At 56.0% G+C, this 23,027-nt stretch overlaps 1 protein-coding gene across 3 annotated transcripts in view; it reads right to left on the reverse strand.

The window, feature by feature from the left end:
- ARAP1 (ArfGAP with RhoGAP domain, ankyrin repeat and PH domain 1) overlaps window positions 1-23,027 on the reverse strand; it is an 83,114-nt gene that overhangs the window by 40,833 nt on the left and 19,254 nt on the right. For all 3 annotated transcript variants that reach the window (XM_026658356.2, XM_026658357.2, XM_026658355.2), the window contains exons 4-11: window positions 18,817-18,886; window positions 17,767-17,887; window positions 16,683-16,888; window positions 11,888-11,994; window positions 11,572-11,771; window positions 10,304-10,389; window positions 5,731-5,913; window positions 2,245-2,419 (exon numbers count right to left, since the gene is read on the reverse strand). In XM_026658356.2, coding sequence (XP_026514141.1) covers window positions 2,245-2,419; window positions 5,731-5,913; window positions 10,304-10,389; window positions 11,572-11,771; window positions 11,888-11,994; window positions 16,683-16,888; window positions 17,767-17,887; window positions 18,817-18,886 — 1,148 coding nt within the window. The remainder of the gene's footprint in view (window positions 1-2,244; window positions 2,420-5,730; window positions 5,914-10,303; window positions 10,390-11,571; window positions 11,772-11,887; window positions 11,995-16,682; window positions 16,889-17,766; window positions 17,888-18,816; window positions 18,887-23,027) is intronic.

Genomic DNA, 23,027 nt, shown 5'->3' on the forward strand with positions numbered 1-23,027 from the left:
ATAAATTTGTTAGTCTCTAAGGTGCCACAAGTACTCCTGTTCTTTTTGCGGATACAGACTAACACGGCTGCTACTCTGAAAAGAGGTTTATAGGTCACCCAGACATTACGGTCATGAGCGAGCTGTCAATAGATTAGACTAGAGATCAACAGCTGAGATCGATTGGCCCACACTGTGCTCCCAGGCGTTGTATCCCTGGTGACGGACATTTCCTCTCCTTCTTCCCCTCTGCAACGTCCGGGTCCCTACCCGAGTCGATGGGAGTTTTCCAGGGATATAACAGAACCAGGAGTAAGCCTTTAGAATGAGACGCCCTTTGACTGACTTGAGGATTTTGTCCTATGGAACCAGAGCTGCAGGTGAGAGATGGGCTGGAAGCGAACCAAAACCTGGGCTTGTTTGCAGACTTTGTTCTGCCCTAGCACTAGCGTGCCGAGATCTAACATCAAGCGCTGCAGGGCCGCGGCCGGTGGGGAAATGGTTGTGGCGATGCAGGGTGGGGAGGGATTCTATTGAATGCACACAGTCGATCTTCCCCTGGAGGCCAGGATCTGCTTGTATGTGGCTTGACACGCTCATGAAGGGTCAAATGCTGCAAAGCAATGAGCCACGCTGAGCAGGAAGCCAGCTGGGAGCTCGGGTGCTCAGCGCCACACAGGTCAGACCCCAGCAAAGCACTGACGGGGGCGGAAACCCTCACTGGAAATGCGGAGCATCGCTTTGGTGAATACCGGGCAGCTGATGGGTCACGCTTCCCCCAGCCATCTGCCCGAGCACCTGGAAACACCTGGGTCTATTGCCTTACCGCGCGGTCACCTGACAGACAGACAAGCCTTTGCAACCGGCGCTCCATCACCCTGCTGCGCTGAATGCACGGCGAGAGCACTCTGTCAGAACCAGCACGGCGGGTGTGTTTATCCCGGGCCATAGCAGTCGGTGGGAGCTTTGCATCGCCTTTCACGGGAGCAGACGCTGGGGGTGCTGGCATCCAGAGAGGTCCCAGCCATGGGCTGGAGGGTGGAGCTCCACACAGGGTCTCCCGGTGACCGTGTGACTGAGAACAGGTGGAATAGGAACCTGCAGCTCCTACCACCACCCAACCTGCCCTTCCTTCCCACTTCAGCAGAGTCGCGCCTGATTTACGCCGCTACAGCGAAGAGCCGAATCCAGCCTGACGCCTTCTCATCTCATACTGATGGAGCGCAGGGGCCAAGCAGGGGAGAGAACATCGCTTTTCAGACCCCCAGGGGAGGGACTGCAGGATCCGGCTCCACGGGGCTCCCTCCCATCGGACGCTGCCCTAGATTGCTGAGGCATGCTAGGACAGCACGGAAAGATGCTCCAGGCAGATTCCAACCAGCCCATGAGAACGGTGGGAGAGAAGCCACCGCTCCTGGTGCCTTTGCAGCTGGGCCGTTCGCTGCGTTTTTTCTGGGTAAGAAGGGCTTTTTAAACACAGTTTTAAATGTGTGTTACAGCTGACGCCAACGTACACCCATACCAGCTCCCTCCTCATTCATACCCACTCCCTGTGCTCATTACACCCCTGAGTCTGACACTGTCTCCAGAATGGTGGGGGAAACTTTCCGGGAAGCCTGACCAGTGCTAGCCTGATTTCAGCTACACGCCACAGACTCCGTGTTTGTGCCAAAAGTTGGTCCTTTGGGGCTGAAACCTGAGCCACCGTGGGGCCAGGAGGTTCAGCTCTGAGTCAGCCCAAGAGGAGGCAGGGGAGAGTTCAGAGCAGGCCCAGGGACGGGGCGAGGGCAGTTCGGGGTTCACATGGGACCCACAGAACCAAAGCCCTGGCTCATGTGAACCGACACCGCCCAGTTTCGAATAGCTCTGCCAGGGACCTAGCACGCTCCGAGCTAATGCTTCAAACTCACGTAGGATCTCTTAAGTGTTCTTGCAACTTTGCGATCCACACTCGGCCCCTCCTCCGTGGCGCGGAGGATCTCAAAGCACTTGGCACAGGTTGCAAATCAAGCCTCATTAGCGAGGTAGGTGAGCACACCCAGCCCTCTTTCACCGATGAGAGAAACAACGCAAGTGACTTGGTGTGTGACCTTGAACCAGTCAGTAGCGGAGCCGAGAACAGAGCCCGCGTCTGATGCTCTAACCACTAGCCCAGCCCACCCGTCTCTCTCAGGCAAGGCAAGCTCAGCAGCCGCATTCCCAGACCTCCATCCTGCTCACAGCCCCGGCTGGGGGGCTCTGCCTGGCCCCACCTGCTCCTCTTACCTGAGTTTTTGTTATGAAGCAGGAATTCCATCTGCAGCTTCTGTCCAGCCTGCTCGGCTAAGGCGATGGGGTTAGGGAAGTCGGGGTCCCCGGAGAAGCAGCTCACCTCCGCCCCGCAGAACACCAAGGACTGAGTTTCAGCCAAGTCGCTGGTCGTCACCGTAGCGCACAGGGCCTGCAAGAGGGCAAGGAAGGCAACAGATGAGTCCAGTCGCCGCTGGAGACACGGCAGAGCATCAGCAGAGAATGCCAAAGCCCCCTCACCAGCTAAAACCCAGGGTGGGAGGGCTCCGAGCTGAGCTCAGCAAAACAGGCTGGAAACAAAATATCGACAGAGGCAGAAAGCGCCGCAGGCAAGGGCTGCGGATTGCTGCAGCTGAGAGCTGGCTTCCAGGCCGGCTGGGGAAGGGAAAGGGGCTTGAACTGGGGGAGAAAGTTTGGAGCGGCTTTGGTTTTAATCCCTCCTTTACGGAGCCCTAGGTGAAGTCATACAGCGAGAGGGTGGGACGGCCTCTGTATGGGGAGAAAACAAGCAAGCCCACATGTGGAATTCCAGAGCGCCTCTCCGACTCCCAGCCAGCCAAGAGAGACTTAGGGCGGGGACTGGACTTCCTAAGCAAACAAAAATACAAAGCCCAGGAGGGAAAGCGGCTTGCAATCTGATACGGCCAGCCTGGTTTCTGTTGTTCTCCAGCCCAGTCGCTGCTCCCACATAATCCTCACCACGGGTGTGAAGCAAAAGGAAAAAAGAAAGAGTTCAAAAGTTAATTATGCTCCTCCCACCGTCCCCCCAACTTTGCCTGGAGCATGGAAAAAAAATCTGCTTTCCCGCTTGGTGCCATGTCTGTCACCAGCAGTTACCAGTGAGGGCTTCAAGGTGTCTCTTAAAGGGACGCTCAACAGAGCTCTCTGAAATTTGCTCATTTCAAAGATTTCAGTTCCCTGATGGAGCCCCTGGGAAATAGCCTGCCCTGAAAGAATTCCTTTAGAACAATATCACAGGGGTTGGTCTGCTATGCTGCAGTGTTTTGGAAGGTCATTTGGGGGCCCCCAGGGTAACAGTGCATCCCCCTCTGGTGGCTGGTTCTTTAGAGGATAACTGCTTATTACCGCTACCAGCCAAAGAAGTAATTCCCCTTGCTCAAGTGGCAGAGGTCCGGGCTCTTCCGAAGCAGTGATTTTGAGTCCCAGTAGACTTCACTCACTTGGTGTGAGCGGCCAATAACAGGAATTAAGCAACACAATTAGGCAGCACAATGTGTGAATCATATTGCCCCCTAGTGACTGAGCCACTAGAAGATAACAGCCTACTACTGCTAGAGGAGCTACTCCGTTGGCTCAAGCCTGCTTCAGCGCTGAAGTGCCCTGGTTCAAAACCCACTGTTCACCCATGGCGGGGGGGGGAAGGGTATTACACTTGAGCCGACCACTCCTGCCCTGCAACGTTTACAAGCTCGGTCAGCTTTGCAAGAGGAGCTTGTAATGAGCTGTGGGCTCGAAAACCATCTGGTGTTCAGGGACTGCCGACACCTGGAATAGACCAGGGTCCCCATGCGGTTCCTAGTCGCACACACACAGTGATCATGGCAAAGGTGCCTGCGGGAGGCCCAGCCCTCGAGTTGTTGTTCAGTCAAGACCAGCTCTTTTCAGGCTGAGCAAAGCCACTAGCCCTCAGGGAGGATGGGATCTAGGCCAGCTGCAAGTTTCAATCTGTCCTGTTCAGACCTTTGTACTGGGCTAAGAGAAGAATGAAACTGCCAGGTCCCTGGATGGTCTTGACATTTGGTTACCAGCCTCTCTCCCTACAGGCTGCAGCCAAGGCCAATACGCACCTGGGGCAAATACTGCTAGAGCATCCCTGCAGCAGCAGTGAGATCAGCCTTGCCAGCGGACTGCGTGTGGGGTATGAATAAACAGGACCCGAGGTAAAGCGGGCGGAGGCTGATGGGGCATAGGAGTGGATGGCTGGCCTGGAGGAGCCGGGATCCTCAGGCATGGCCTATCCCCAGCATTACGAGGGGAGACACTGGCCCCGTGGATAGGATCATGGGAAGAAAGCAAATGCAGCATTATGCTCAGGGAGAACGGGCCTGGGTGACAAGAGAACGTAAGAGCGGCCAGACTGGGTCAGACCAAGGTCCAGCTAGCCCAGTGTCCTGTCTTCCGACAGTGGCCAATGCCAGGTTCCCCCAGAGGGAATGAACAGAACAGGGAATCATCAAGTGATCCATCCCTGTTGCCCATTCCCAGACCCTGGCAAGCAGAGGCTAGAGACACCATCCCTGCCCAGACGATGGGCCGGGATGACGCCAGAGGATGGGCAGTACTTTCTGCTTCAGAGGTCTGGGGGGGGGGGGGGCCGAGCCAAGACTCCGGACCCCGATGTTCTGATCACTCCATCGACCCAGCTCCTCCCGCGGTATCCTGCTGGATTTGCCGAGCGGATTATTTTTAGCTTGTGCCTTCTCCTTTCTTTCCAGCGCCGAGAAAAAGCAAAGCCCCGGCCATCTCCCTCCCAACCGGCCACAGCCCGGCGAGGACCTGGGATCTCAGCACTAAGCGGGCCCCCATCTGCAGAGTGATGCAGTCACCTCTGGGGTGGCACGCAGCAGCTACTGAACAGCACACAGCAACATGTCATGACACGTTACAACCATACCTGAGACACTGCAGAGGGAATTTCAGGGAGACAGAATGTTATTTCTTAACTGGAATTTGGCCAGAACAATTGGATTAGCCTCCCAGGTCTCGACCTGGGATCTTCAGGCTAAGAGCAGCCTAGGCGTCAGTTTAACATCTATTTATTGAAAACCAACATTTAACCACGCACCAGGCAAACTACCTGAACACTCCACAGAGCCCGACCTGAGCCACCCCCCCGTGCATCACACCTTCCCTATATACAACACACACATCACAGACAATAACACTGAGCACTTGTCGGTCAGACAGGAGCATGCCCATTTCACAGATGGGGGAAACTGAAGCAGGGAGCCAGGTAGCCTCTTTTGCGTGATCAACCTGCAAGACCTTGGAGCTGATTTCACAGATTCATAGATTTTAGGGACGGAGGAGGTCAGACGCGAGGATCACCACTCGGGCCACTGCCTGGGCTCCCACAGCTCCTAGTGTTATCGACTGGAGCTGTGGGTACCTGGCCCCTCCGAAAATCAGTGTCACCATCGGTGGCCCATTTGTGAACATTTGGGCTTTGGCAGCTGGGCAAAGCTCCCAGAGCGAGTCAGGCAGAACCACCCTTCGGAGTTCCCAGCTCCCAGGCCTGAGCCCCTCACACTAGGCCGTGCTGCCTCTGCAGAAGGCAAGGAGGAAAATCCAGCGTTGAAGGAGGCGTTTTAGCACGCAGGCCCTGGGTGGAGAAGGCCCCGCCCGCTCACTGTCTCCAGGTGATGGAGACCCCTTGCCGGGACAGAGGCCCGCCGACCGGCCCTTCCCCTGAATGTGATCTCGAGAGCACTAGGCACCAACCTTGTTGAGCTCCTCCTGGTTCCCGAAGAGTGGGTGGTAGCGCCGATACTTGCCCTCCTTGTACTTGGCTATGAGGAAGCGTCTCCGCTCCTGGCTTCCGCTCGCCACGTGGATGGCCTCGCTGGGGGGCACGTTGGCTGCCCAGAACTGGTTCGCCACGCAGTTCCCAACCTGGCAGAACAGCTGGGGATACAAAACAGTGACGGCAGAGTGAGCGGCACAGACTGGCACCTCTGTGCCAGTGCCACCGCCTCCCCATTGCCCTTCCCGCATTCCACATGGATCTCCGCTGGACGCGAGACAAACCGTGTGGGGCCGGCGCCTAGCGCGGCTCTGGGTGTGGTCAAAGGGGGAGAACAGCGCCAACCTGCCTGTCATTAACGCTCAGTCCAACAGCCCAAACGGGCTCATCCGCAGGGCACGTGCAAAGCCCGTGTGTTAGTGAGGCTTTTCCCAAGGGTTGGGCTGAGTGGGGAAGGTTGGGCTAGGGGCCTGGTGCGAATGGAACAAAGAGACAGACGGACAGACAAGCAAATGAATCCCAGGAAGTCCTACGGCCTGTATTCAACAGGAGATCAAACTACGTGATCTCAGCGGTCCCTTCTGGCTCTGTGGTGTACCAACCTATGAATCGGAGATCAGATACCACGGTGAGGGGCAGCAGTTTAAGAACTGGGGGTGGAGGAGAGAGAGCTGGTAACTGAATGTCCCAGCACGGACGTGGGAGCCCTGTTTGCTGTTCACATGTGAAATCACCCATTGCGTGATGTCTGCAGACAGACACAGAGACCAGCTAACTGTCAGACTGTTCGTTCATCTCCTCCACCCCCTCAGCCAGTCTGGAATTGTTCCCCGCAGAACACACCCTGAGGGCCTTGGCTGGCCCAAACACACCTCTCCTATGGACCCCAGTCCAGAGAACACTGCTCAGCCTCTAAGCCTATGGTCTGGCAGGGCAGCCAATCCCCTGCCCCCTTTCCTGCCGCACAGTAACATCTCTGGAGCCGCACGGAGGCTTGTCGGCTCATACTGACGTTTTAAAGCGATTGCTCCTCATTTTCACCCGGAGCAGCCCCTGCACTTCGAGAGTCACACATTTCCTTACTGATGTTCTTCCTCCTGCACTGGTTTGTTATTGTAGGGTCACTCGCAAGTGCTGGGCTGCACGTGCTGGGCTGCACGTGCTGGTTTGTTATTGTAGGGTCGCTGGCAAGAGCTGGGCTGCACGTGCTGGTTTGTTAGAGGGTTGCTCATGAGTTCCAGGCCACACACATTGGTTTGTTATTGTCAAGTTGCAACTAAGTGCTGGGCTGTACCCGCTGGTTTGTTATTGTAGGGTCGTTCACAAGCACAGGGCTTCACATACTGGTTTGTTATTGTAGGGTTGCTCCTGAGTGCAGGCCAAGGGCACTGCTTTTACTGTTGGTGGAGATCACAAGGAAGAACAACAATGCAGATTCCAGTAGAGAGTGCAGCGTGTGTGTGTCTGACTGTCTGCACTGTCCTGGACACAAAATGGCTGCCTGACTCCGCAGTGAACAGAGCCCTTTGTAATTCAAAGTGGCAGTGCACAGAAAATGCCATCCTCACCACAGCTAAACACTTCACAAGGCGAGAGCAAGTATCAGAGCGGGGAGAGGGAAGGGACTAGAAGGTGAGGAGAAGGTAAGAGGGAACTGACAGTGGTGGAGTGGTCCTGGTCTCTCCCCGGGGGGAGAGGGAGCTGGGGAAGAACGGAGGGGGGTGAGATCTACGAGGGGAACATCCCCATTTTGCTGTCAGCCGGTTTCTCTGCACGTCACATGGCGGGGACCATTGGGGGTTAACGTAGCCTTAGAGCGGGGAGAACAGAAACCTGCCGCCCACAGCTAGGGAGTGCAGCTGGAAGCACTTTCAGGATGCGGCCGTGGGAAGCAGGCACAGGCAGGAGCAGACTCTGGGGCAGGGGAGAGGTGTCTGGAACGCAGAGGCCGGACACAGCCAGGCTCCGGGTGGACACGGGCCGAGCTGCAAGCAGCTTTGGCCACCCTGGTAGCAGATGAATCTCCCAGCATGCCGCGCTTTGCTTCCAGATCCCATTGTCCTGGAGAAGGGCGGGGAAGGCTGCTCCTTGGCGCGGGGCCCTGAGTCTGACTGGATGGCGAGGAGGAGCAGCCTGCCTGGGGCTGGGAGCGCCGGGCTCCTGCTGGGGATGACTCAGGCAGGCCAACGACTGTCTGGTTTCGCCTCTGAACAGCCAAAGAGGGGTCTCTGTGGTGTGTGATGGAGGCAGAGCCATGCTGAGGCCTGTGCAGCCAGTGACCTACCTCCCACCGAGCAGAAGCGAGGTCCAAATGTCAAGAGACGGCAGCTGTTTCAGGCCGAGGCAGGATCCCCGGGTGGAGAACACCCTGTCAGGTCACAGGTGCAGCGACTGGGAGGACGGGAGGAGACGCACGACCTTTCCCAGCACCTCGATCCGAGGCTGTTGGCGCAGGCGTGCTGGCTGACCGTAGGGCGCTCTCGCACACAGCCAGGGCCCAAGCTATGCAGGGCTTCACAGAGCCAGGCCCTCCCTCCCAAATGGGCAGCCCCCTGCGACACATTCAGCCGTCACCCCCTCGGTGGGCCAAGGTCACCGTGGTGGGGGGGCGGATGGGGAAGCGAAATGGCCCCTGCACCAGGTCAGGTGGAGACGCAAGAGGCAGCCGGGGGCATCTTGGGTGCCGGCGCTCTCAGAATGCAGCGCTGGCTCTGTTTGTGTCAGGGAATGTTTATTGAGAGCATCCAGGCGTTAGGTATCGACCGGTGTCTGCATCCCCCTGCCAGCTCCCTCCACGCTCCCGCCTGTTTTGAGTGCACGGTCAGACCCCACCGCCAGATCCATGTACTGGATGTGTACGGTCCTTTCTGGTGTGCGGAGAGGGTCGGAGGATGTCAGTAACTCGCCAGAGGCTCTGGGTCTATTGCAGGTGGGATGGGTGAGGTTCTGTGGCCTGCGATATGCAGAGGGTCAGACTAGATGATCAAGATGGGTCTTTCTGGCCTTAAAGTCTCTGAGTCTAGGGTTTGCAGGGAACACAACGATGGGTGGCCTGAATATGATTCAAGGGGGGTGCAGGAATCCCTTCCTGAACTCGCCAAGCACACGGCTGCCTGCCGAGAGCGAGAGGCAGCCATGTTGTGTCCCGCTCTGTGCAGATTGTCAGAGGAGATGCATACGCACACTGCGCTCTCTCCTGCAGTTTTGTTCTTCCTACTTCCGCTGCACTCTTGATTCACAATCAGCGCTGCTCGAGACGGCAGCCCCCATTCACTCTTCGCACATGAAGAAACTTGCTCCCCGCAGTCCCACCCAAGCCTGGCTCTGTGGGAGCAGTTCCCCGGTAGTTGGGCGGGGAACTGTAAGTAGAGGCTGATTATGAGAGGTGCACACATCCAGGGAGTGGCTGCGAGGAGGCAGGGAACATCAAGACTCCTTCCCGGCGAGAATCCTGTCCTAGTCTGATCACCAGGAGCCCGTCTGAGAGCCAGCAATCTATTCCACACTGGCCGCCAAAGAGCTTGGTGATGGGCGCAGCATAAAACTTACCGCAGGCCAAGAGCTCAGGCAGCCACACGGGGCAGTGACAGCGCTAAGGGTCTGTCTCCACCGCAGTGAGAGGTGTGACAGCGACATGCGAACACACACCCGCGCTAGCAGGTACCAACAGCAGTGAAGCAGCAGCGGCAGCGCAGGGGACCCTGGGCCCATGAAGTCCAACAGCTAGCCCGCACTGCCACGGCTTCACTGCTTGTGCCCCACGCTCCAGCAAAGCTAGCTCGGGAACGTCCACGCAGGCAGCCGTCACACCTCTGATCCAGTGGAGACGTACCCTGAGACACTGGCCAGCCCCTGAGAGAGGAAGGCCTCTTTCGCCCACTCGTCACCTCCTGAGCCGGCTTTGCTGCTTGAAAACATATCCTCGGTATTTCTGCAGGAACAAAACACAGCCTCCCCCGCCCTCCGGTTACTCCAGACGCAGTCACCGCGCCTGGATCAGCAGCTTTCCCACTGCTCTCAGTGCAGCTGTTTCTGACTCCGACAGCTCGGCCTCTCCTCCTTCAAAACAAAGCTGTGCAGGGGCGCTATTAACGCCTTACGTCCCTTTGCCCTGCTCCCGAGCTCCTCGGCCGTGACTGATCCGCCAGCTTGGCTGTCTGCAGCCAGGCACATTCGGGCTCCCGGCCCCAGACACGGGCTCGCTCGCCCCCTGAACGAAGGCATCGGGGCGGGTTTATTTCCAGATCCCTGGGAGCAATAGGGAATGTTTCCAGAGGGTGGAAGCTACAGAAGCCAAGCTGGGGATTCTACGTCACAGCAGCGTCCGTCAGGGAATACAGATGCCAAGGGGCACGGGAGCTCAGAATCAGCCCGCATGGGTTCGACTGGCAGTTTCGAACTTCCCAGAAGCGGGTACCCAGCCAGTCTGGCTCTGTACCGTTTGCCACAGGCCCCGCAAGTGTCTGAGTATCAAATAAGGGCTGGATTTCACAGATGGCTACGAAAGAGCCCCCTTTCCACCAGCCAGCCAATGGGAATCTGCACCGATACCTCGATCAGCTCCTCCGTCCACACCTTTCTGTCCATCTTCAGGCTCCGCACTTTGGTGATGCTCGGCCCCAGCCCCCGATGTTCTCCTGTGGGTCAGACAAACAAAAGCAAACGTCTCATTAGGGACAGCAGCACAGCCTTGTGGTCTGAGCATGAGTCTGAGAGCCAGGAATTCGGCAGCCAAGCAGTGGCTCTGCTCCGTGGCCCCGGGTTAGTGCTGTAGCCTCTCTGCCTCAGTTTTCCCATCTGCAGAAGGAGATAACGGTATCAGGTACGGCGAAGTTATCCTGCTAAGTGCTGGGTAAGCCTCCCCCCTCCTTCATGCCTCCACTTTACCCCGGAGGGTGCCGCTCTAGACAGGAGAACACTTCAGTCTCCCTGGTTTTTCCAACCCGTGGCGGTTTTCTGATGCAGACAACCGCCAAAGAATCACAGCGAGTCGAGTGGGAACAAGATCGGCATTGCTGGGTCATCCCCAGCCCATCGCCTTGGCCACTGGGAACTGGACTAATACCATCCGCTCGGGGCTTGTCTACACTACAGGGCCTCTGCTGGTAAAGCTCCTATACGGCTTTGCCAGCAGAGCCCCCTAGTGGAGAGGCAGCGCATGCAGAGCTCTGCCAGCTCCCTGAAGCCAACACAAGCGCTCGTCTGCCAGCAGAGCTGTGTCTCCACTGGGGGAGCTGCCGGCACAGCTGTGTCGGTGAGGGGGGTGATTGGTTTCACATTCCTAGCCAACACAGCTAGGCTGGCAAGACTTAGAAGCCTGGACACGCTTAATGACAGACACTCCTGAAAGGGCCCCTCAGGGCTCCGCTGCAGCTGCCGGGCTGCTCAGTGAAGTCCCGCTGTGACTTTGGAGCCCCCGCCCCGAGCGGAACGTGCGCTTGGGCGATGAGCAGCCTCGTCTGGACCCGGCTGCAGCTGCCCCGGCACGGATCCTGCGTCAGAAGGACTCTGATGTCCCTGTTTCTGAGTTAGGAAGAATCTCCCTCTGGAGGAGGCAATTCCACAAGTGTCCACTAGGGGGGTTCCTGACCCTGCCTCCAAAATGGCTGAGACAGGCACAAATCAGACCTAGCCGGGCAATTCCTAAGGAGGGCGAGAAGGATCGGCCCAGTCCGGGGTGATGGAGGAAGAGGCAAAGCCCAGTCCCATTGCTGAAGCCAGGGAGGCACCATGCTCTAAGCTCACTGGCCCAGCTGTGGAGCTGGGCCGCTCTCCCACCACCGTCCCCACGGCTCGCGCCACCTGGTCTCGGCCCGTACCTGCGCATCTCTTGCAGATGACGACACAAAGGTTGACGGAGGCCCAGTCGGGGTTGAGCGACCCGCAGTCTGCGCAGAACCGGTTTGCCTCCACCGACCAGATCTTCTCCGCTACCTCCGAGTTGGAGAGGGCCTCGGCGATGGACTGCTGCATGGCCTCCACCCACTCGTCCTTCTCCTGGTCCGAGTCTGCTGAGAAGCTGAAAGACACCAGAGAACCGTGGGGGGGAATGGAGTGGCTGGGGAGAGACCCGTGCTGTACGGCGGGGGAGGGACCAGCACCCGTGGGGCACGGCACCTAGACTCCCCCCCTCACCTGAAGATCCTGTAAGGCGTCGTCAGATCAAATCCTCTTCTGTCCACGTCCTTCACATTCCCCACATTCATCTCAATGTAAGTGATTCCGATCCCCTGTCGATAATCCTGACGGGGCAAGAACAGCCAGGAAAGGGTTAAAAACCAATAGTACGGGACTCACAATGTCACTCCAGAGGCACCTACAGCTGTTCTGCATGTGGGAGCGAAGCCGCCAAGTGAGAAGAGGCAGTGCACAAACTCCAGCCCTGGGCATCCAGCCTGCAGGTGCCAATACCAGCCCTATCGCACCCAGTGCTGGCAGTGCCATGGTCGCTGCTGGGGCCCTCGAGCCCCGGAGGCGTGTCGTGGTGACTGGCCTGCACAGATAGCCTAACTGGGAGCTCAACTGGGGCAAAGCGCATGAAAGTTTCCGAAGGGTCACAATAACCAACAAAGGGCGATGGGATCAGGTGCAAAAGGGAGACAGACGGACCCAATGAGACCACACAAGAAAGGCCTCCGGATATAACTCAGGCACTGGGTTAAGATCACACCTGGCAAAGAAGAGCAGCGCGGGACCAGAAATCAACGGATCAAACAAGAGCAGCGCGGGACTGGAACAAAGTTGGTGTGCGGGAAACGAGGCCGAATCGGTGTACGATATAATGAGGGGATGGGCCGTTCCGCCCATCGCTCCCTTCTGGGGTTCTGAAAAGGAAAAGGCGTCTGGGGGCAAATTAGCAGCTGTCTGCCAGCGATCACTGGAGTGAGCTTTACCATCATGGCTGCCACTCCCACCGTCTCCTGGGACCCCAGGATCCATCACAACACCACTGAGCCGCCTTTGTTGTCCTGATCCCAAGAGATGTCCTGACCACACTGGGCCGAGAGCAAGCACCTCCTGGGATGTGAGAGTTTGTAAAACACCCCCCGTCCCTGCCACCCGTGTGTCCTTTTCCTTCCCCCCCTTATTTCTTCTCTTTCCTATCCCTCTCCTTTTTAACGCTGTCTGATCAGAGCTGGGCGTAGCCAGCCAAGACTGTATTTTGCAACACAGCTGCAAGCCTGTGACCAGAATGAGGCAGATAAAAGCAATGCTGTACACAGCCCGACGCTGGTACGCGTTTGCCAGGTGGGTGATAAGACCAAGACCATGTGCTGGGCCTGCGTCCTTCCGGCACTGAGGTTGCAAATGAGTCAGGCCCAGAGACAGAAGCTGCATTTTCGCTCTTTTTCTCTCCCCTTTTGTGTGTCTCTCTTGTGTTGCCTTAGGAAACAGGACTGGACTTTAGCACCAGCAGTTCCAGCCCATCTCAGCTGACTTCGTCTCTTTCCCCCCACAAGGACAGCTATTACCATCTTTGATACCATCTCCGAAGACTGACAAACAAGGAAGTTTTCCTTATAGGAACTTTTTGCCGCTCAAGGGCAAGGGAACAATGCTGTGGTTAAAAGAAAAGCTCCTTAATATTTTGCATTTCAAATGCTTTAACTGTTTGTTCTTCTTTCCTGTATCTTGAATTAGAGGTTACAAAGGATTTTTAATGGCGTGTTTGCCATAGAACTAAGCATGAAGTCCTTGAGCGATGTCCAATCTCTGGCTTCCGGAGTACGCTCATCGGGTCTCAACTTCGCTGGGTCAGACCCGTGGGCCGCATGGAGGTTTCCCATATACCGAAAGCTGTGCTCTGTGGCCAGCTCAGTGCTCTAAGGATTGACCCATCCTCAGATATAAAGACACCTTGAAGGCCAACCTCAAAGCCCGCAAGATGAATATGAGTGAACAGCAGAACACTGTTGCAAGAAAGCAAACATCATTCTGGGATGCGCTAACAGGTATGTTGTGAGCAAGACACAAGAAGGAATTCTTCCGCTCTACTCTGCTCTGATTAAGCCTCATCTGGAGTATTGTGTCCAGTTCTGGGCAACACATTTCAGGAAAGATGTGGGCAAATTGGAGAAAGTCCAGAGAAGAGCAACAAAAATGATATAAGGTCTAGAAAACATGACCTATGAGGGAAGATTGAAAAAATTGGGGTGGTTTAGTCTGGAGAAGAGAAGACTGAGAGGGGACATGATAACAGTTTTCAAGTACATAAAAGGATGATACAAGGAGGAGGGAGAAAAATTGTTTTTCTTAACCGCTGAGGATAGGACAAGAAGCAATGGGCTTAAATTGCAGCAAGGGAGGTTTAGGTTGGACATTAGGAAAAACTTCCTAACAGTCAGGGTGGTTAAGCACTGGTATAAATTGCCTAGGGAGGTTGTGGAATCTCCGTCATTGGAGATTTTTAAGAGCAGGTTGGACAAACACCTGTCAGGGATGGTCTAGATAATACTTAGCCCTGCCTCAGTGCAGGGGACTGGACTAGACAACCTCTCGAGGTCCCTTCCAGTCCTATGATTCTAAGACAGACGTTAAAACCTGGGAACTCGTTGCACTGGACAGACCCAGATGGCAAAGTCTGTGCCATGAAGCCGTGTCCACCTTTCAGGAGCAGCATGCGAGGTCTTTGTAGAAGAGTCTGTGCCAGGCTTAAAGAGACCACAGTCTGCAGAGTTCCTTCAAGTCGCATTGCAGACAACTCTCCCCTCCTGGTGAGACAGGGCGGAGGGGAGCAGGGCTAGGGCACATCAGGGGGGCACCGCAAATGGCCGCGTCGCACTCCCACCTCCAGCGCAACTCGCACCCGGGTCCTGCGCCCCTCTGTTACCTAGCAGCTCTGTGTTCTTGGGAAACCAGGGCGCAGTACCCAGCCTGTCTGACTCACGAAAGACCTTTTCCACCCCACAGCCTCTGCTTGAGCCAAAACCGATCAGAAGAAAGACTTACAAAAAGCAATGAAAAGGCCGTGGGAGACACACCTAAACCCCTGGGAGAAGGATGACAGGTTTAAGGAAACTCCCCTAGCCTCATTTGCATCGAAGATGGGACAAGGAGGCATCTCCATTAGCATACAGAATGGAGAACAGAGATTCCAAGACAAGAACCGCATGGAACTCTGGGACCAGCAAAGCAGGGAACCACGGCATCATGGGGGATCTCTGCTCCAGATGTTAATGAGCCCACGCCTGCACACACCCAGCTCAGGAGTTATCAGACCAATTCTAGTAATAAATCCTTTATTGGTATCCAAAATAGTGAAGCTCCCTAATTGCATTGTGAGCTCCCTCCAAGGAACACCGCCCAAAGCCAGGAATGATCAGCTCCCATTGTCTAGCCTGAACAAAACAACTTTGGTATCTCCCTTGTTTACACATAAACAAATCTAGTGTTCTCCCTTGAACTATTGTTTCTCTACAAAAACCCCTACCCCTGCTCAGGAAAGTGTTCTGATGCCTGGATCCAAAATCTGCATCAGTTCCATTGGACTTCATCTTCTCCCGACTGATCGTTCTGGGGGCTCTGCCTGTCTCCAGCACTCCAGACCCTCAGCTACCACCATCACTGGGGACTCCCGATCGATTCAAGCTTCACGGAGTGGTGAGAATCCAGCTCTCTCTCTCTCTCGGTATAGCCTTCTGACCCTGACTTGTGTGATCAGTTATAGTTTTCTAAACCTGACTTTTATAATCAAATATAAGTTAGATTTAATATTATAACAGTTTTGTTTGCTTGGCTCCCCTATGGTTATTACCGGCAATAAATAACTTTCATGGTTAAGCTGGTTGCTTCTCTCTCTCTCACTACCCCTTCCCCTTCCCCCCCGCCCCTCCGTGGTTGTTTTTTGGTTTCCTCATTCGCTCTGCAGCAACGGTCCTCGTACCAAACCTAAAAGATCCCTGCAGCGCTCCAAAATCATGGGTTGCTCATCAAGTGGGTCACTACCAGACAATTGCAACGTGAAAGTGGGGATAGGGACATGCTGAACCTGGGACATATGAGGGTGACAGCTTGGAAGTGCTGCTCGACCCAGTCTGCTGAGTCCAGGGATATATAAGGGCTCAGCTTGGGAGTGCTGATTAACCCGGTCCACTCAGACGCGCTCTGTTAATGTGTGTGTGTTCGTCTGATTCTGGGGCTGGAAGAACCCAGCCCTGCAGAACCAAGGTCCTGCAGGATAGCTCCACTGGGAGGCACTTGCAGCAGGGAGAAGTAGAGCTCCGTATGAGAACCCAAGTGACACAAGCAGTACAGTGATAGAATTACAGAACCCCCTTCCCCTCCCGAAGAGTAACCCGAATAAATGAGTGTACCCCAAAGTAACAGGCAAAGCTGGTAACACCTCTCTGCGCTGAGGGACTAAACTCCTGGTCTGATCCCCACTTCCCAGCACCTCCTTGGAGGACGGATGGGACTAGAGGGGTCAAAGGGCTGGACCGGAGTGTCCTGCTCTGCCCTGACACCCTGCGGGACCTCGGGCACAACCCTGCATCTACCCGCCGCCTCCACTGCCCATGTGTAAAATGAGCCATCCGTCCCCCACGCTTTGCCTGCCTTGTCCAGTTCGAGCGCGTAGCGTTCGAGCCTGTGAATGTGCAGCTCCCAGCACAATGGGGACCCAGGGTCGGGCACTAGCTGCTCCCGCTCCTACAGCTCATATAACCTTGCTCACAAACTCTCTTGGTGGCCCCAGGGAAAGACCAAGGGAAAGGGCCCAGAGGGAGCGGACGCAGGGGAGGAGGGCGGGAGCAGGCAAGGAGCGAAGTGGGGATGGCATGAAGGAAGAAGGGGAAGTGGGAGGGGGAGGAGAAAGATGGGCGTAAGAAGCGATTCGAGTTGGGCCGTGACCCCAGCCCCCGTCCCTTGGCAGGGGTCTGAGCTGTTGCATTTCAATACCCCTGGAAGGAGACAGGCCTCAGCGGATACAGACCTCGGCGTTCTTGTACAGGAAAACCTTATCTCCAGCCACCACCACGTACAGCTTGTTCTTAAAGCCCCGCAGCTCCAGCAGCCCGCACTTGTCCACCGAGTCCAAGGCGCCGGTGGGCGGCTGGAACAGGGATATCCTGTTCAAGCCCTTGAACTTCCGCTCGTCCACCATCTGCTGGAGGGTCCTCATCCACTCGTTACGATCCGCTGCAGGGCAGACGGGGCTCGGGGTCAGCTAGGAGCCGGGCTGCCATCAGACCCGAGGAGGAGCTCCAAAGCTGGTGCGCACGTTGGGCAGAGTGGGCAGAGGCCCCCCCGCTCACTGGGGACACATGCGGGGGTGCCGGGGGGCGAGAGCGTGGATTTCCAGCTTGGCCCTTTGCTCTGCAGAGCAGCAAGGGCTGGCCGCGTAGAGAGGCAGCGGCCTCGACCCGCCGGGCAGGGAGTGCCCCTCCAGCGCCCCTCGCTGCTCAGCAGGAAGCTGCCCCCCCCGGCTCTTCTGGGGGGCCAGGCAGGGGGAAAGAGCGGGAAATTCGGTCACTGCCCCCAAAGCTCTTAGCTGCTGGTCTGGACCGAGGGTGACTTGCTGGAAGAAGACGGAGCCAAAGCTCAGCTAAAGGAGGGCGAAGGGGTGGGGAGGCCGTGGTGCCATCCTCGGGGTATGATCATCAGGAGGGAGAGGGATTACTGAGGTGGGGGGCGGAGGGGTCAGTGGGCAATAACCAGGAGCAATGGGACCGGAGTGAGTAAAGGGAAATGACAGCTGACTCCTGGGAACCCTCTCCTGCCAGTGGGGTCCACCAGGCTGTGGAATGGTCTCCCCATTCCACAGGGCTGGGGGGGGAAGCGCCTGTCCCTGGGGACCCCAACCTGAGCAACATACAAGGGAACAGAGGGACTGAGAGCGCCCACATCTCTTACCCGTCACCAGCGTAGTGGGTTCAGTTATTGAACAGCTCCCCAAAGCAGGCGGGAGAAAGAGGAGCAGCTGCTTCCCTATTCTCTGCTTCCTTCTCCCCACCCTACAGTGCCAGCCCTGGAGAAACCCGTGCCACGAGCGACACTGCGGGGCTCCCCGCACTCACCATCGCTCTCAGCCCGGAAGGCGAAGGTCCTGTTGTTAGTGATCACCTCGAATTTCTGGTCCCCGATGCTGGCCACGCGGGCTATTGAGGTCACCGGAATGAAGCGCTTGGAGTATGTGTCCTGCAGCAGAGAGTCACACGGGTCACAACCACCCCCCCAGAGACGCAGCAGGAGGGTAACAGACCCAAGGAAACACCCATGTGCTAGCACTACCTGAGGCTGAGCGCCCCATCACTGCCAACATCAGCCCTACCCATAGTCCAGAGAGACCCCCCAGCACCGTCACTCGAGCAGGGGGGTCAGCCCCATTCTGTTAACCTCAGTCCCTCTTGGACAGGGTATCCTTACCCACTCCCTGTACTAAAGCAGTGCCCAGCATTCCTGTGCGCTGTTAAAAACTTCTACTGCCTTCCACCCCAGAGGTGGCTGCATTCCACACCAACTCTGGCAGTGAGTGGAACCTTACGTGACTACAAGCAGATGAGAATCCCTGCGCCAATCCTGGGCTGACTCAGAGACAAGAACGCCACCGCCTGCAGCATCAACGCTACTCTTTACATCACCCTGGATCTGCAGGGGGGTCTCCCTTCCACCTTTTGACCAGGCCTAGCGCTGCTTCGCTTGGGAGCTCTAGTTCACAGCCCAACTGTGCGATGCAAGTTATTATCACTCTGTACTGGTTTCTAGAAAGCAGAGGGGAACCCGAACCAGAAGAGCACGTCCCCATCCCTGGGGGAAGCTCCAAACCACATGTCAGTCCCACCCTGGGAGGCAGATTTCAAAGACATACAGTCTAGATTAGGTACCTACACAGCCCCACGACTGCAGTATCTGAGCACCGCACGACCTTTAATGCATTTCTCCTCCACACGGCAGGGCGGGGCTGGTATTCCCATTGTACAGATGGGGAACTGAGGCCCAGAAAGGCTAAGTGACTGGCTCACGGTCACACAGAAAGTCTGTGACAGAGCGGGGCATTGAACTCAGAGCTCTCAAGGGCCAGGCTAGCGCCCTCTGCACCCACTGGCCCAGCCTGCCTCCCCACTCACCTTTTCGCTGTCAAAATAACGGAGGTAGTCGGCATCTAGCTTCACCCAGCGCTTCTGGTAGATGTATGAGCTGTAACGGGATGGGAACGGCTGGTTAGCCTTGGCGAGCTAGCAGTGCCAGCGGGGAATGCAGGGGCTCCTGACTGCTCCCTTAGCGAGCCAAGCTCAAGGAGGTAAGAGCATGGACGCTTGAGAAACACGCACCGGGGTAATCTGCCCCAAAGGACTTGCAATGTACCCAGCTGGACGGCATAGGAAGGGCGGGCTAGATGGATACCGTCCAATAGAGATGCATCGTATAGACACACAGACATGCTTTTCCTGCTTGATAGTATAGACCCCTGCCCACCTGCCCCCCGCCTAGCTGTTTAAACGCAGGCTGGTATCTCGCAAGCAGCAGGGCATCCCGGAGAAGGGGTATGCAGGAGGCCAGAGCAGCCGTCATATGGATCAGTGCGGGGGTGGGGAAGCGCCCCCCGTGTGAGGAGAATGTGTCTCCCGTGCACTGGGGAACCAGGGGTGCCAGGGACCTGTGGCCCCCCCCCCCATTTTTCCCATATGTGCTGTGGGAAAGACATGATCATAGAGGCGACACGTGGGTGGGACACGTGGGGTCACGTGCTCCCCAGAATGTGGCCAGCAGCAGCCTTTCGGCCCTGTGAGGGTGGAGGGGGGAAGGGATGAGCTGGTCCGTCAGAGCTCATCCCTTCTCCCCCGTGGTTGGAAGAAGCTCCAATCCCTTCCCACCCGCACAGGGCCTCCAGGTGGCTAAAGCCTCCAGGCCGCTGCTGGCCACTAACATAGTCCAGCCGCCTCCTGTCCCTCCGGCTGTAGCGCGGGCAGGAAGGGGTTAAGCCCTAAGGAAGCGTTGTGCACTAGGGCCCCAGGGAACCTGACTGCAGGGGCTTCGGCAGCTGGCCAGAGGTGGCTCAGCAGGAGAGGGCGCCCCCTGCAGGAGGAGCGGCGCCACACGTAGCTGCTGCCTTGGGCACAAAGCCTAAGGGACAAAGCAGTCCCTGGGGCCGGGACCCGAGCCAAGCAGGAGGTGAAATGGGTGCTGCTGCGGATCCTGCGAGTTCGGGATGGGAATGGGCTGGAAATCTCCTCCTCCCCCCAGCAGTGTTGAGAACTAAAGTTGTCTTATTTTTTTTTTATCTGTCCGTACTATAATTATACCTTCAATACGATGATGTGGCTACACTGTGTATTCTGGCTATTTAGGTGACAGCTGTACTCTGCGGGGTATTTAAGAATTATTTTAATTCCTCCGCCACTTTGGCCTTGCCCCCCCCACCCCTCCCCCACTTCTACAAAAGCTCCGGGGGCCCTTGCTCCTGCGGCTCTTTGCAGCACATGATAGTAGAACACGGCGTGATTGAATTATTAACCAATCACCGTTATTAACCAATCAGGATGCTTTTACTAGGTCATAAGCCCACTGTAGTTGATAAAATAATACTTGGCCAGTCATCTTGCTGTGAGAATAATATGTAGAGATATAGGCACTAAATATTTCCCGTCATACTGTTTAAATCTGACTATATAGTACTAGAGTAAATGAAACAATGAATTCACAGGACTGATTTGGGTAATGCTGATCGCCAACTTGGCTCCTGAACCACTGAGCTCTGAGTACAGTAACTCCTCGCTTAACGTTGTAGTTCTGTTTTTGAAAAATGCGACTTTAAGCAAAACAATGTTAAGCGAATCCAATTTCCCCATAAGAATTAATGTAAATAGGAGGGAGGTTAGGTTCCAGGGAAATTTTTTTCACCAGACAAAAGACTATTTTATCTATCTATCTATCTATATATATACACACACACAGTATAAGTTTTAAACAAACAATTTAATACTGTCCACAGCAATGATGATTGTGAAGCTTGGTTGAGGTGGTGGAGTCAGAGGGTGGGATATTTCCCAGGGAATGTCTTACTGCTAAATGATGAACTAGCACTTGGCTGAGCCCTCAAGGGTTAACACGTTGTTGTTAATGTAGCCTCACACTCTACAAAGCAGCACGAATGGAGGGAGGAGACACAGCTTGGCAGAGAGAGACAGAGACGCACACTGTGTGTGAGAGAGAGAGAGAGAGGCGCATTGCCCCTTTAAGTACGCTGACCCCACTCTACGTACATTGCCTTTTTAAGTAGATCAGCAAGTTGAGACAGCAGCTGCTGCCAGCAAGCTTCCTCCGTCCTGAGTCCTGACATGTTCCGCCCTGCTCTATAGAGATGGGGTAAGCGGGGTGCAGGAGCGGGGGGAGGGGGACACCCTGACCTTAGCAGCTCCCCCCACCCCCCCCAAACAGCAAGCAGGAGGCTCCCAGAGCAGCTCCAAGGCAGAGGGCAGGAGCAGCACACGGCAGTGGGGGGAGGGACAGCTGAATTGCCCGGTAATTGCTAGCCTGCGGGGCGGCTGCTGCACAGGGAACTTAGGGGAGCGGGGAGCTGATGGGGGGCTGCCGGTCCACCTTGGTTCCAAGCCCCCAGCAGCTACCTCCAACGGGCTGCTCTTCCTGCAAGCAGTGGACAAAGCAGGCGGCTGCCAAAAGACATTATAAGGGAGCAAAGCACAACTTGAAACGAGCATGTTCCCTAATTGATCAGCAACGTAACACGGCTAACCGGGACGACGTTCAGTGAGGAATTACTGTATCCCTGCTCTAGGGGATGTTTCCACCATCCCTCCCCATTCCCCGATTTCCCTCTTACTGCCTTTGATCAGCCAGTGCTTTCCACTGGCCCAGCCCTGCCAAGAGTTATCCGGGCCTCCTCAGTGTCACATGGACAACGAGAACTCCCCTCTCCCGTTCCCGAACCTGCCTGGGCACGGAGCAGCCAGCAAGTTCACCCTCAACGTGGTGCCGTTGCTCCCAGTTGGCGAGGCCAGGCTCCATAATCCCACACACGTACATTGTAAAAGCCTGCTCTCCCCACCGCTCACCCCACCATAGACTGCCAGCCCGGCTGCTTTGCGCCTGCGAGGCCGTTCGTTCACTCTCTGTATCTCAGGCCATATGGGCAGGGATTCTCGGCTGGTGAGTTCCGCTGTCTCTTTCTGGTCAGTTTCACTAGCCGGCTCTGTCAGCTCAGGTCTGGCTCACAACACTGTGCAATGACAACTAGTTTCTCAGGAATAATTTAAAGGAAGATTGATACGTGTATTAGGGTGCATAAGCTGCCCTTAAAAGACACTAGCCATAAGGCAGGGGCCTAAGCTCTGTGGGCTCAGGGAAGACAGGGAGGGAACAGGTTGCCACAACAGTTCCACCACCAGCAGGAGACCTTTGAACCAGACGCTTTATTGGGGGAGGGGAGTGGCTAATAAATCAACCATCCCTTGAAAGCAAAACATACAGCGATCTCTCCGTGCATCCGGTACACAGCCGAGCCTGTATACCGCCCTGCTCTGACTCCATTACCACCACTGTCCCCCAGTCTCTCCAGACTTCAGCGTGTGCAGGCTGCCACAGCCCGAGCCCTGAAACATACAGCACCCACACCCCCCGTCCTCCGACTGCTCCAACAGCTCCCCGCTCGCTTCAGGGTCCAGGCTGAAATCACACTGCCTGGGTGAGATTCTCTACACTCCTTTGCCCCTTTGGGTCACTCAGGTGGTGCAATGGAGCAGGACAGCGGCCACATCGGGCCGGCTGAGACTCTCCCCAACACAGGGACATTCTCAATGGACACAGAGCCAGTGTAGCCCTAGCAGGTCCCTACAACACACCCAGTCTTGCCCCAAGGTGGGGCAGCATGCTGGGGTTGGGAATGGGACAAAAGACTTGGCAATCTATTGTCAGCTGTAGTCAGTCCCTTGGAGAGCTGGCACAAGTTAGAGCAACCCCAGGGCTTCTCTCACCAGCTCCAGGGCTGGGGCCAGTGAACATGCTCCATGAGAATCAGGGAGCCAGGACCCACCGTCCCCTCTGGGCATTGTCTGTTACGGGCTTTCTTGCACCTTCCTATGAAACAACTGGCACCATCAGAAGCAGGAGACTGGCTAGACAGAGCATGCTCTGAATCAACCCGGCAGCTCCTGGCTTCCCACTGCTCTGTGAAGGCAATAAAATATTTACCTCATGGGACCTGATCTCACAATAGCTATGGCTAGATTAATCATTAATATGGGAACTCTCTCTCTCTCTCTCTCTCTCTCTCTCACACACACACACACACACACACACACACACACACACACACACACAC

The sequence above is a fragment of the Terrapene carolina genome, unplaced genomic scaffold (genome assembly GCF_002925995.2).
Source record: "Terrapene carolina triunguis isolate 2854851 unplaced genomic scaffold, T_m_triunguis-2.0 Scaffold430, whole genome shotgun sequence".
Taxonomy (NCBI): domain Eukaryota; kingdom Metazoa; phylum Chordata; order Testudines; family Emydidae; genus Terrapene; species Terrapene triunguis.